The sequence below is a fragment of the Solanum pennellii genome, chromosome 12, assembly GCF_001406875.1.
Source record: "Solanum pennellii chromosome 12, SPENNV200".
NCBI lineage: Eukaryota > Viridiplantae > Streptophyta > Magnoliopsida > Solanales > Solanaceae > Solanum > Solanum pennellii.
The window spans coordinates 82,770,242-82,781,743 of record NC_028648.1 but is presented as its reverse complement, the minus strand read 5'-3'; the positions used below and the strand labels follow the sequence as shown (position 1 = coordinate 82,781,743).

At 38.0% G+C, this 11,502-nt stretch overlaps 3 protein-coding genes across 6 annotated transcripts; 2 read left to right on the top strand and 1 right to left on the bottom strand.

Annotated features, from left to right (window-relative positions):
- Window positions 1-221: 221 nt before the first annotated feature.
- LOC107007331 (receptor-like protein 9DC3) lies at window positions 222-2,695 on the top strand. Its single transcript, XM_015205909.2, has one exon. It carries the CDS (start codon window positions 324-326, stop codon window positions 2,400-2,402), a length of 2,079 nt encoding a protein of 692 aa, XP_015061395.1. The 5' UTR covers window positions 222-323; the 3' UTR covers window positions 2,403-2,695.
- Window positions 2,696-2,923: 228 nt separating this feature from the next.
- On the bottom strand, window positions 2,924-8,534 carry LOC107007332 (DAR GTPase 2, mitochondrial). 4 transcript variants are annotated; one of them, XM_015205910.2, is made up of 9 exons: window positions 8,402-8,534; window positions 7,273-7,463; window positions 6,161-6,265; window positions 5,841-5,918; window positions 5,343-5,493; window positions 5,141-5,211; window positions 4,851-4,947; window positions 4,442-4,614; window positions 2,924-3,677 (listed from the first exon to the last, which is right to left on the bottom strand). In XM_015205910.2, the coding sequence occupies exons 2-9, from the start codon at window positions 7,438-7,440 to the stop codon at window positions 3,432-3,434; spliced, it is 1,089 nt and encodes a 362-aa protein (XP_015061396.1). In that variant the 5' UTR covers window positions 7,441-7,463; window positions 8,402-8,534; the 3' UTR covers window positions 2,924-3,431. The 4 variants fall into 4 exon arrangements, with proteins under 4 accessions (XP_015061396.1, XP_015061397.1, XP_015061399.1 ...); XM_015205911.2 differs by having other exon boundaries at window positions 7,273-7,442; window positions 8,402-8,531; XM_015205913.2 differs by lacking the exon at window positions 8,402-8,534 and adding an exon at window positions 6,402-7,102 and having other exon boundaries at window positions 7,273-7,387.
- A 191-nt stretch (window positions 8,535-8,725) lies between these two features.
- On the top strand, window positions 8,726-11,347 carry LOC107007329 (pentatricopeptide repeat-containing protein At4g14170-like). Its single transcript, XM_015205906.2, has one exon. The coding sequence runs from the start codon at window positions 8,760-8,762 to the stop codon at window positions 11,148-11,150; it is 2,391 nt and encodes a 796-aa protein (XP_015061392.1). The 5' UTR covers window positions 8,726-8,759; the 3' UTR covers window positions 11,151-11,347.
- Window positions 11,348-11,502: the final 155 nt, after the last annotated feature.

Genomic DNA, 11,502 nt, shown 5'->3' with positions numbered 1-11,502 from the left:
AACCAAAGATGTCTGCATCATGGCTGATAACACAACAAAACTATTTGGCCACTTGGTTAAGTCCTTGGCTAAATTACATATGTAACGCGTGCATAAAAATAAAAAGCAAAAAGACAAGAACAGAACAACCAAAATTTGCATTGAGAATGAGAACACTTCCTCTGATAAATATGAACAGACAAATAAGTGTGAATAAGAGAGACAGAAGCCGAATTGGCAACATTTGGTGGCAGTCAAACATGTGTCGCTTTGATCTTTAATATTATGCACTATATAAAATCCTACGAATTCTCTACAATTAGTTCATTGAAACGCAAAATAAGATGATGGTTCCCAGCAAAATATCCTCTCTACTTCAGTTTTTCACTCTTTTATATCTCTTTACAGTTACTTTTGCTTCCACTGAGGAAACAACTGCCCTCTTTAAATGGAAAGCGACTTTCAAGAACCAAAATAATTCCTTATTGGCATCATGGACACCGAGTTCTGATGCATGCAGTGACTGGTATGGAGTTATATGCATTAATGGTAGGGTAAACACGTTGAATATTACAAATGCTAGAATCATTGGTACACTCAGTGCTTTTCCGTTTTCATCCCTCCCTTTTCTTGAGTATCTTAATATTAGCAGGAACAGTTTATTTGGAACCATCCCACCTGAGATTGGTTATCTAACTAATCTTGTCTATCTTGACTTGCATATCAATCACATTTCAGGCTCAATCCCACCACAAATTGGCTCACTAGCCAAGCTTCAGATCATCCGCTTATTTGACAATCATTTAACTGGTCCTATTCCAGAAACAATAGGGTACCTAAGGTCTCTTACTAAGCTATCTTTGGGTATTAACTCTCTTACTGGTTCTATACCTTCTTCCTTGGGAAACTTGACAAACTTGTCTTTTTTGTTTCTTCATGTTAATCATCTTTCTGGATCCATTCCTGAAGAAATAGGCTACCTAAGGTCTCTTACTCGTCTAGATTTGAGGAATAACTTTCTTATTGGTTCTATTCCTACTTCCCTTGGCAACTTGAAAAATTTGCAAGTTCTGCTTCTCAATGACAACAATCTGATTGAGAAAATTCCTCCATCTATTTGCAATTTAACATCAATGACAATCCTGTATTTGTCGAGAAACAACTTGAAAGGAAAAATTCTGCAATGCTTAGGTAATATCACTACTCTCCAGCTTGTGATGATGTCACATAATAATCTCAGTGGAGAACTTCCTTTGTCTATTTGCAATCTAACATCACTACAAGTTCTAAATTTGGGTAGAAACAATCTGAAGGGAGCAATTCCGCAATGTTTTGGCAACATGAGTGATCACAACAATCTTTCTGGTACTTTTCAAAGCAATTTTAGCATTGGAAGAGCACTTAGAAGCTTCAATTTGCATGGCAATAAGCTAGAGGGGAAAATTCCACGATCCTTAGTAAATTGCCAACGATTGGAAGTTCTTGATTTAGGAGCTAATCTCCTCAATGACACATTCCCGATGTGGTTGGGGACTCTGCCGGAGCTACAAGTGTTAAGTTTGAGATCCAATAAATTGCATGGACCCATCAGAACTTCAAGGTTCATGAAGAACTTGTTTCCTAAGCTTCGGATCATAGACCTCGCTAGCAATGCATTTACTGCAGAGTTACCTGCAAATCTTTTTCAAAATTTCGAAGCCATGAAGAGAGTTGATCAAACTGTGGAGGATTCAAATAATAAAGAAGGCGGTTATTACCAAGACTCAGTAGCTGTCGTAACAAAGGGACTGGAGCTTGAAGTTGATTCAATCTTGTCTTTGTACGTCACTATTGACTTTTCAAATAACAGATTTGAAGGACGCATTCCAAGTATTGTGGGAGATCTCATTGCACTTCGCCAGTTGAATTTATCTCATAATGGATTGCAAGGTTATATACCGCCATCACTTGGAAATTTATCTTCAGTTGAATCATTAGACCTATCAGCTAATCATCTCGAAGGAGAGATACCTAAACAACTTACATCACTTACATTTCTTGAATTCTTGAATCTCTCTCACAATCACCTCCAAGGATGTATCCCAACAGGACGTCAATTTGCTACATTCGAGAATAACTCGTATGAAGGTAATGATGGGTTACATGGAGTTCCTGTTTCGGGTGGTTGCAGCAGGTTGCCCGAAACAAACAACATGACAGAGTTGGAACAAGAAAGCGATTCTACATTTCTGAGTGAACTCAACTGGAAAGTAGTTCTTATGGGATATGTGTGTGGACTTATAATTGGATTCTCCATAGCATATTTAATGGTTTCAGCTCGAAATCCCGATTGGCTTTGTAGGATTGCTGAAGAACTAGAATACAGAATCCTTATGAGAAGGCAAAAGAATCAGCAAGGTTGTCAAAAGCACTACAGAAGATGAAATTGTTGAGAGTAGCTATAAGAGTTATATTAGATTCAAAATTATAGTATTTACTCAATTTTATTGTAATAATCATTATACAAGATTACATAGTACATGACTCGGAATACACATGCAACACACGTGTATAGTACATGACTCGGATTACACGTGCTACACACACGTGTTGAGGAGCTAACTCGAACATCATGGTTATTAAAAAGAATGGCTAAGACCTGTTGAATCTCTGTGTATTTTCTGCTTGTTTGTGTACTTTTCCCCATGTACCGCGGTATTTGAGTTAGCTTTGACTACCTTGACTATTCCGCTCAATGTTGGGAGGAATGCTTTGTGCTTATTCTCATCACGAGTCTTATACACAGGACATTTTTTAAGTTTTGGGTGATGAAAGAGTATGGTATCAAAGACTGCTATAACTGCCCCTTCTCCCGCTTGTATATTTAACACAAGACTTGCAACAATACCAGTTAAAAATTAGTGCCATTTTTCATACAAGTCACATTACCTATAATAACAACAACTAATTTAAAACTTGATCATAACAATCCTTGTATTCCACCAAGATAAAATGGTTCAAGATAAAGCACAATGGTTAACACCAAAATCAAAAGAGGTACAAAGTGAATACTGCATTCTTCACCATGTAAATGGAGGGACTACATATGTAGGATATGCATTGTTTTTCAAGGCAAGAGTATGTACAGCAGTACCATCATCCCTGACTTACCCGAAATTGCCAAGTCCAAGTTCAGCAGCATGTATTCAGCCTGTAATAAACGCTGATGCAATTCCAGCTGCATTTGCGCCTTTGATATTACAGTGAAGGGAGTCCCCTATAGCAACACAATCGGAGTATCCACAACAGAAGCCATTTCCATAGCTGACTTGTATATTATCTTATCAGGTTACCCATCCATTACAATTCTCAAACCAAAGTAGTCGAATACATAGACAGTCCCCTAAAGTTGTCACGTCTTTCATTTAGACACCTCAACCAAGACTGTCATGACTCGCGTATAAGACTTCTCCTTAGTTATTATTTGGAGCAAGGTCTAGAGTATAATGACCAAGCCTTCCAGTACGATACAGATTAAGCAACTTAGCAGCCACTTTACGAACATAATCATCCGAATCAGGAGGTAAATTAAAAGCATCGCGAAGAACAGCAAATTCTGATTTGATGAGCCGTGACATAATTTCCTCATCGTGTAGATTGCCATTGAAAGACGAAACTACTTCAAAAAGTGTTCTTCGAACTTTGTTCACAATGAAGTCCTGTATGAATAATCAGAGATGTCATATCTAACAAGGAGTTGATAAAAGTCAAAGCTAAAACTTGACAATTTCATGTTCCATTGCTTAATAGTTGTTGATTGACGTGAATTTGACGATTACAGGATCTACCGAGGTCCCACTTATTCAACATTCAAATTATCAAATTTTGTAACCATATGTTGCTATGTACATAGGCACATTGTTAAAAACTAGATCATTCCTGAAGATATGTTGCTCGGACCCTCAAAAGATGTTGTCGGATCCTCCAAAATATCATAGCTTTTGGAGGATCAGATACGTAGATATTTTTGAAGAGTCTGAGAAACAAAGCCCTGAAGTAGTCTCATTTGTCAAAGGACTATTGTCTTTCTTTCTGCTAGATCTGCTAGAGATTGTAAACATAAAATTGAAGGCTATTGACAAAAGATAAAATGCATACCCACTCCGAACACTATTGTTAACGTGGGGATTTCGGAAATCATACCTTTTTCCGGATATATATAAGGCAGGGAACCACAATGAACATGTTATTTTAAACTGACTGGTTTTGCCTAACAAATAATTCAACTGGTTTCGGGGAAACAAAAGTCTATTGTAAAGGCGTAATAACAATGTTTGTTGAGCTTATCATTCGAAATGCAGGACATGAGCAAATTTAACTCGAGCTTGACATACAGTTGGTACTTAGTACGCAATGGAGCTTATGATTTGCATATAGCGAAGAGGAAAGAAAGACGTTATACATTTCCTGTCAAACTGCTTACCTGTGTGTGATCTGTTATATATTGTCTCTTCTGTCTTCTCTCTAACTCAGAACAATCATCAGTTCCTGATAATGACAAGTTGGCCCATTTCTTATATTCATTACTCACGTTAAAGATGGATAGAAAATATTCCGCAAGATCCACTTCCCCGACCAAGCAATCTCTGATAGCACCTGCATTAAGAATAAAGGAACATAGAATATCTATCAGTTGGTAGCTCACTTCCGCATTTTCCACTTCCTCACTTGTCATGGTACTTTCTCTCTGTGTACAGTGTTTTGTCTATCATTCCTTCTTTTTTTCCATCAGTTAACAAGAGGAGCAGGAGCTGTGAGAGAATTGCAATTTGTGACTATGTTCTGATGAAAATCCAAAATGTTGTCGGCAGATAATGTTTTGGAAATTGTACCTGTTAAAGCTAGATTGGAGCACACCTCTGCATCGAGAATCTCAGCCGGGAAAACACCAGGGGTGTCTAACACATAAATACTAGGATGGCTAGCGATCTGATTTTGTAAAAGTTGTTTCATCAAGATATGACTATGCAAAAACAAAAATCAAATAGAAAACAGGAAAGCTATAACTCTGTAAGCTGAAAAACAAGCCCAGCTACTACGCGTAAAATCCAAACCTTCTAGTTCACAACTTGCCTGGTTGAAAGAAAAAAAAACTGTGTTTCTACATATAAGAAAGAAATACCTTCAATCCACTAATATTTTTTGTCTCTCCTGGATGAGGACTCACTATGGCATGCTTTAGTCTTCCTTTCTCTATAAAACAAAGAATGTTTCAGGATGTTTGAGTTAGATAAGTTCTATACTATAGAGAGAGTCTTTTTAAAACATGAGAAAACAGCTTCAAGAACTTAACAACTAATAATTTGTACTAAAAGTTGATGTACCTGCTGCACTGATCCTTCCAATTTGATGCAATGAGTTGGCAAGGGCAGACTTCCCAACATTAGGAATGCCAACAAGCATTAATGTGATTGTCTGATCCCCATGACCAACCTTTGATAATTCTCGAACTCTGGCTCGCAGAAAGTTCAGTAACTGCAAGTCTGCAACATGTCAAGATTTATATCTGATGCAAATGAGCATCACATGTGAAATAAAAGGTCTTCGAATTAACTAGTGATGAACATCAAGACCTACACCTTTTTCATAGTACTTCCTTATACTAAAACTTGGCATACTGTTAGAGCATTGACCTCATATGTTAACATTTAAGTTCAACTCTATGCAGGCTTAAGTCTCCCTGTATGTACCTTTTGATCTATGTGTTATATATGTTGAGAACAACAATTTACGAACATGACATCAAACCAACAAGTGTTGCTACATTAGAACAATTTGCAAATTATAACATGATCAACTGCAGAAAACTTTCAGATGATTACCTCTTTGATGTTATCCTTATTATGGGAATTGACTCCAAAAACAAGAGACTTTTGTTCCTCAAAGTATTTCAGCCATTCCTGCAGGAAACAAATTTAAATATCTGTACATGTAAACAGATGCAAGCAAAAAGGATATATGACAAAATCTGCAATAATTTGGGACTGGAAGTAATGCCTAACAACAAAAAGATATCATGTATGCTGCTCATTATCATATTAAGGTGTGGCTAGAGAAGGGGGTATCGAGGAATCAGCTAGATGAATAATTGTCAAGAGAAGCAGCAGCCAGCTCACTAAAAAAGTGAAGAGCAACATATCACCTTTAATTGAATGTGATTTGCTAAATCTGTCTTGTTCAGAATTATAATGCGCCTTGAGGAAGGCAAATGATGCTTAATTAGCTCACATGCTGATGATAAAGGAATCTGAGAAAAGCCAAAGCGGAAATATAAGAATAAAAAATTAGAGGATAGATATACAAGCATATCCTCGTAAACAAAGGAACTGGAACATGATTGAACATATATCGAATTATCACTGAGTCCATAACGAAATACTCACCATGAATGCCATTGACAATTTTGCCAAGTTTTCAATTTCATACATGATGGTGGTGTTTGAGGCCTTCACAAGGTAGGGGTAAGGTTTGCGTACACTATACACCAGCCTCTCCAGACCCCACTTGTGAGATTACACTGGGTTGTTATTCTTGTGGTGAATTGGTGGTGGTGTTTGAGCCAACTTGCATAATCTTCTACTAAATACACCAAGCAGTCAGCTACAATCCACAAGCACAGGTGTCGAGCACCAATCCATCAAGGATGGAGAAGATGGGCTCACCACGAGTGTTGTAGCTGAGATTCAAGCCTTGAGCCTTCAGGTTTCTACTAATAGCCTGAACTACTCGGTCAACCTTTAGGAACTTGACAATTATATCAATATATCTAGCAATGATGTTACTTTTCCTCTTTTTTTTTTTAATTTCTTTATGCTCATTCTATATACACTTGTGTATTTGTTTTGATACTTCAAATCAACATAGAAAAAGGCCCTGGATGATAATGAATAGCTGGTTATCTACCAAAAGAGGCCAATAGTAATGGTCTATCACAGAACTGGTGCATACTTCTTGATATGCTGAACTCCAACCCACAAACCGCACCACACAAAGCCGAACTTCCCAATTTTTCATAATTGATATGAACAGATCATGCAGGATGGATTCATGCGAAGTCAACACTTGTTGACAAGAGGACACATGTCTAAAAGAATAAATAGCTTATTCACAAACATAATATATTATTCAAAGACCACATCACCAAACAAAGTGTTTTACGGAGTAATACTAGCAAGCTTGATCTGACGTTTAATCAAACATGTAGCGGCAACAATTTAAAGGAAAAGATTCATGAAGGATAGGGTTTATACATACCCGAGCATCTCTGACTTCAAGGAGAATATCAACCAATGGGATCCGTTCGGTTATGGCACGAGATGCTGCAGCCATGTGAGGTGTGTACCACCATGTTGAGCCTTTGTTCCTTGCGACTTCCATAATTGCATTACCTATCTTTTGAACTAAACTGCCCTTTAATGTCATTCCTGAGCAAAACAATAAATAAGCTGCGTCGGAGCATAGATGGATTAGCATTTTACCCAAAATCCGAAGTCGAAGCAAAGTATTTTTATTTCCATAAATCATTAGACATGCATACAAATCAACCACTACAACTACAACTAATGCTACTCTATTCCTCAGTCCCAAACAAGTTGGGGTCCCCTATATGAAGCCCCACTTTCATTTAAGCTCATTTCATTTGACGAATTAAAAAATATACTCTCCCCAAAATATCTACCAGCAGTGAAAGATAACTACCAGCGTTGTGCTTAGTATAACGATAATGAGTTAATAACTAATTTATACCCTTTTCTAGAACACACTTAGGCTCCAGGAGAAAAACTCGGAAAGTTTTATATACTCCTGAACCTTAATAATCCTATATGTTAGCAAAAGTGGGTCAGTTTTGATCCAAGACTAGTGAGAAGTACTACTCCTAATGGAAAAGACTGAACCTTGAAATGCCTAAAAAGCAAGATAAGATAAATCTTCTCCAGAAGCTGTACACCGAAAACAATTTCTTTTCAATAACCATGGTGTCCGAACCCACTTCCGCACACCTTGACTAATTCTACGGGATACCTACCACCTCCCAGTAGCAACAAATACCAGGTACAAGTTAACTCTATCCACCAAGGTAGAGCACATGAAAACAATCACGTAGTGTTTGTCTATGCTCAAATTAGAACCCGAGACCCCGTGTGCTCAATTTTCTTCATTAACCACTAGGCCTCACCCGAACACCACAAATTAGGAAGGAGGAATTTTTGGGTGGGGAGCTCCATTATCAGTATTAACTCTAAACTCATATAAAGTGGATAAAGAATGAGTTTTTTTTTTCAAATACAGTAAGAAATCAACCAAAAGATGCTAAATTTAAATGCTAAAGCAAATTCACAAGCTCAAAGAAACGCAATGAAGTGTACAAAGATTCGATTTTTACCTATTAGGGGATGAAATTCCAACAATATAAGTAATCCCTTATTCTTGAAAGACAGGGTTTGTTGCCGCTGCTTGGTAGTCTTCTTCAACCCTCTTTGCTTCCTTATGGGGCTAAGATGACCAAGAAGGGCTGACCAATCAGCACTCAGAACTCAGCACAGCAAGTATTTTTGTGGGAAGTATGCCGTGAAGAGGAAGGGCTGTTGGTATTTGGGGCTGCAAAGTGACAGCAGGTGTGTTTGGGGCTGTTGGTTTTTGGGGCTCTGCAAATAGGTGTGTTTCGACTATTAACTCGTAAATATATAACCTAAACTCATATATTCATATGAATGAGTCTTCTTTAGTTTCCTTTACACCTAATGTTCCACCATGTTCGAATTTTTCGTATAGCTTCTTCTCCTCTTCTCATCTTCACAAAATCTCTACAAACTCTCACTGAATCATCACAATCCTCTCAAAAAGATCTCCTCAATTTCTGCTCCACGACCAAATCCCTTCTTCAAACCCAACAAGCTCACGCTTTCTCCATCATCAATGGCTTTCTTCCGTTCAGCATTTCCATCTCCGCAGCTCTCATTCTCCGTTACGCCGCTTTTTCATCAGACCCAAGAATCGTACGGACAATGTTCTACCAAAGTCTCCCTTTTTCCCGTTCGGCGTTTCTATACAACACCCTTATTCGAGCTCAGACTATTTTGGGTGTGGTGGGTGTTCTTGAGGTTTATAATGGGATGTTGAGAAGTGGGGTTGTGCCAGATGATCATACTTTTCCTTTTGTGATTAAGCTTTGTACTGATTTTGGTGAGGTTCGAAAAGGGTTGGAGGTTCATGGGTTGTTGATGAAATTGGGTTTTGATTATGATGTGTTTGTGAATAATACATTGATGTTGTTTTATGGGAGTTTTGGTGATTTGGTGAGTGCGGGGAAGATATTTGATGAAATGTCTGAAAGGGATTTGGTTTCATGGAACAGTATGATTCGGGTGTTTACGGATAATAGGTGTTATTTTGAAGGTATTGGGGTGTTTAGGGAGATGGTTATGTGGTCTGAGTTTAAGCCGAATGTGGTAAGTGTTGTGAGTGTATTGCCTATTTGTGCAGTGCTGGAAGATGGGATAATGGTTAGTGAGATTCATTGTTATGTGATTAGAGTGGGTTTGGATTGTCAAGTGGCTATTGGGAATGCATTCGTCGATGCATATGGGAAGTGCTTGAATGTTGAGTCGTCAAGACAAGTTTTTGATGAGATGGTTGAAAGGAATGAGGTTTCTTGGAATGCAATGATTGGTACCTTTGCTCATAATGGGTTTAATAACCATGCGTTGGAAAGTTTTAGGTTTATGATTGATGGTGGTTGGAATGTAAATTCGACTACAGTTTCAAGTATGTTACCTGTCTTAGTTGAACTTGGAAAGTTTAACAAGGGAAGAGAAGTTCATGGTTTTTGTCTAAGAACAGGTTTAGAGTGTGATGTATTTGTTGCCAACGCCTTGATTGATATGTATGCAAAATCAGAGCGTTCAGCTGAAGCATCTGCCGTGTTCCACAAAATGGATTCGAGAAATGTTGTGTCATGGAATACAATGGTTGCAAATTTTGCTCAGAATGGGCTTGAGTTTGAGGCTATAGGACTTGTCAGGAAAATGCAATCTAGCGATGAAACTCCAACATCTGTTACACTGACAAATGTTCTTCCTGCATGTGCACGAATTGGTTGTCTTCGTTCAGGAAAGGAGATACATGCCAGGTCAATAAGGAATGGGTCTGTCATTGATCTCTTTGTCTCAAATGCTATAACCGATATGTATGCAAAGTGTGGTTGTCTAAATCTGGCACAAAATGTGTTTGACACGTCTCTTAGAGACGAAGTATCTTATAATATACTCATTGTTGGTTATTCACAGACGAGTCATTGCTCAAAGTCTCTTGTACTGTTCTCTGAAATGGTGCCGACTGGGATGAAACACGATACTGTTTCCTTTGTTGGAGTTCTCTCAGCTTGTGCAACTATTTCTGCGATTAAACAAGGAAAGGAAATCCATGCATTTGCAGTGCGAAGATTGTTTCATGAACATCTGTTTGTCTCAAATTCTTTCTTGGATTTATATACCAAATGTGGACGGATTGATCTTTCTCAAAAGGTTTTTGATAGGATTGAGAACAGGGATGTAGCATCATGGAATACTATGATTTTAGGGTATGGGATGCTTGGTGATTTACATACTGCAATTGATATGTTTGAAGCCACTCGAGAGGATGGTGTTGAACACGATTCCATCTCTTATATTGCAGTTCTATCAGCATGTAGTCACGGGGGATTAGTTGATAAGGGAAAGAAATACTTCAACGACATGCTTGCTCGTAACATTGAACCATCACAGATGCACTACGCTTGCATGGTTGATCTTCTTGGTCGTTCTGGGCTTATGGATGAGGCCATTAATGTTATCACTGGTCTACCATTTGAACCAGATTTCAATGTTTGGGCTGCGCTCCTTGGAGCATGCCGTCTCAATGGAAATGTTGAGTTGGGTTCTTGGGCAGCTGAGCACTTATTTAAGATGCAGCCGCATCATCCTGGATACTATGCTCTTCTCTCAAATATGTACGCTGAAGCAGGGCGGTGGGGCGAAGCTGATAGTATAAGAGAGATGATGAAACTGAGGGGAGTAAAGAAAAACCCTGGATGTAGTTGGATTCAAATTCAAGACAAGGTGCATGCTTTTATTGTTGGACAAAAGACTGGATGAAACACACATCTTGAAAGTGAATCAAGAGAACTAACAATAAGAAGCCCAATCCCACATCTTGAAAGTGAATCAAGAGAACTACTTCTTTAGTATGATCTCATTAATCTTGTAGAGCATTCAAATTTCACCCTGTTTGGATGAATTCTCGAGTTTGTTTCTCCTTTTGTACATAGTCTCTATGGGTCTATTAACTCTGAAAACTAACACGCGTAGACATCAATGTTTCTTTTGAAACCAACATAGAAAATTCATATGATTAATTCATGTTCATCGAAAAAAAAAAAAAGAAGTCAAAAAATTGAATGAATTCTCAAGTTTTAAACATGCATAACACGCGTAAGACATCCATTAA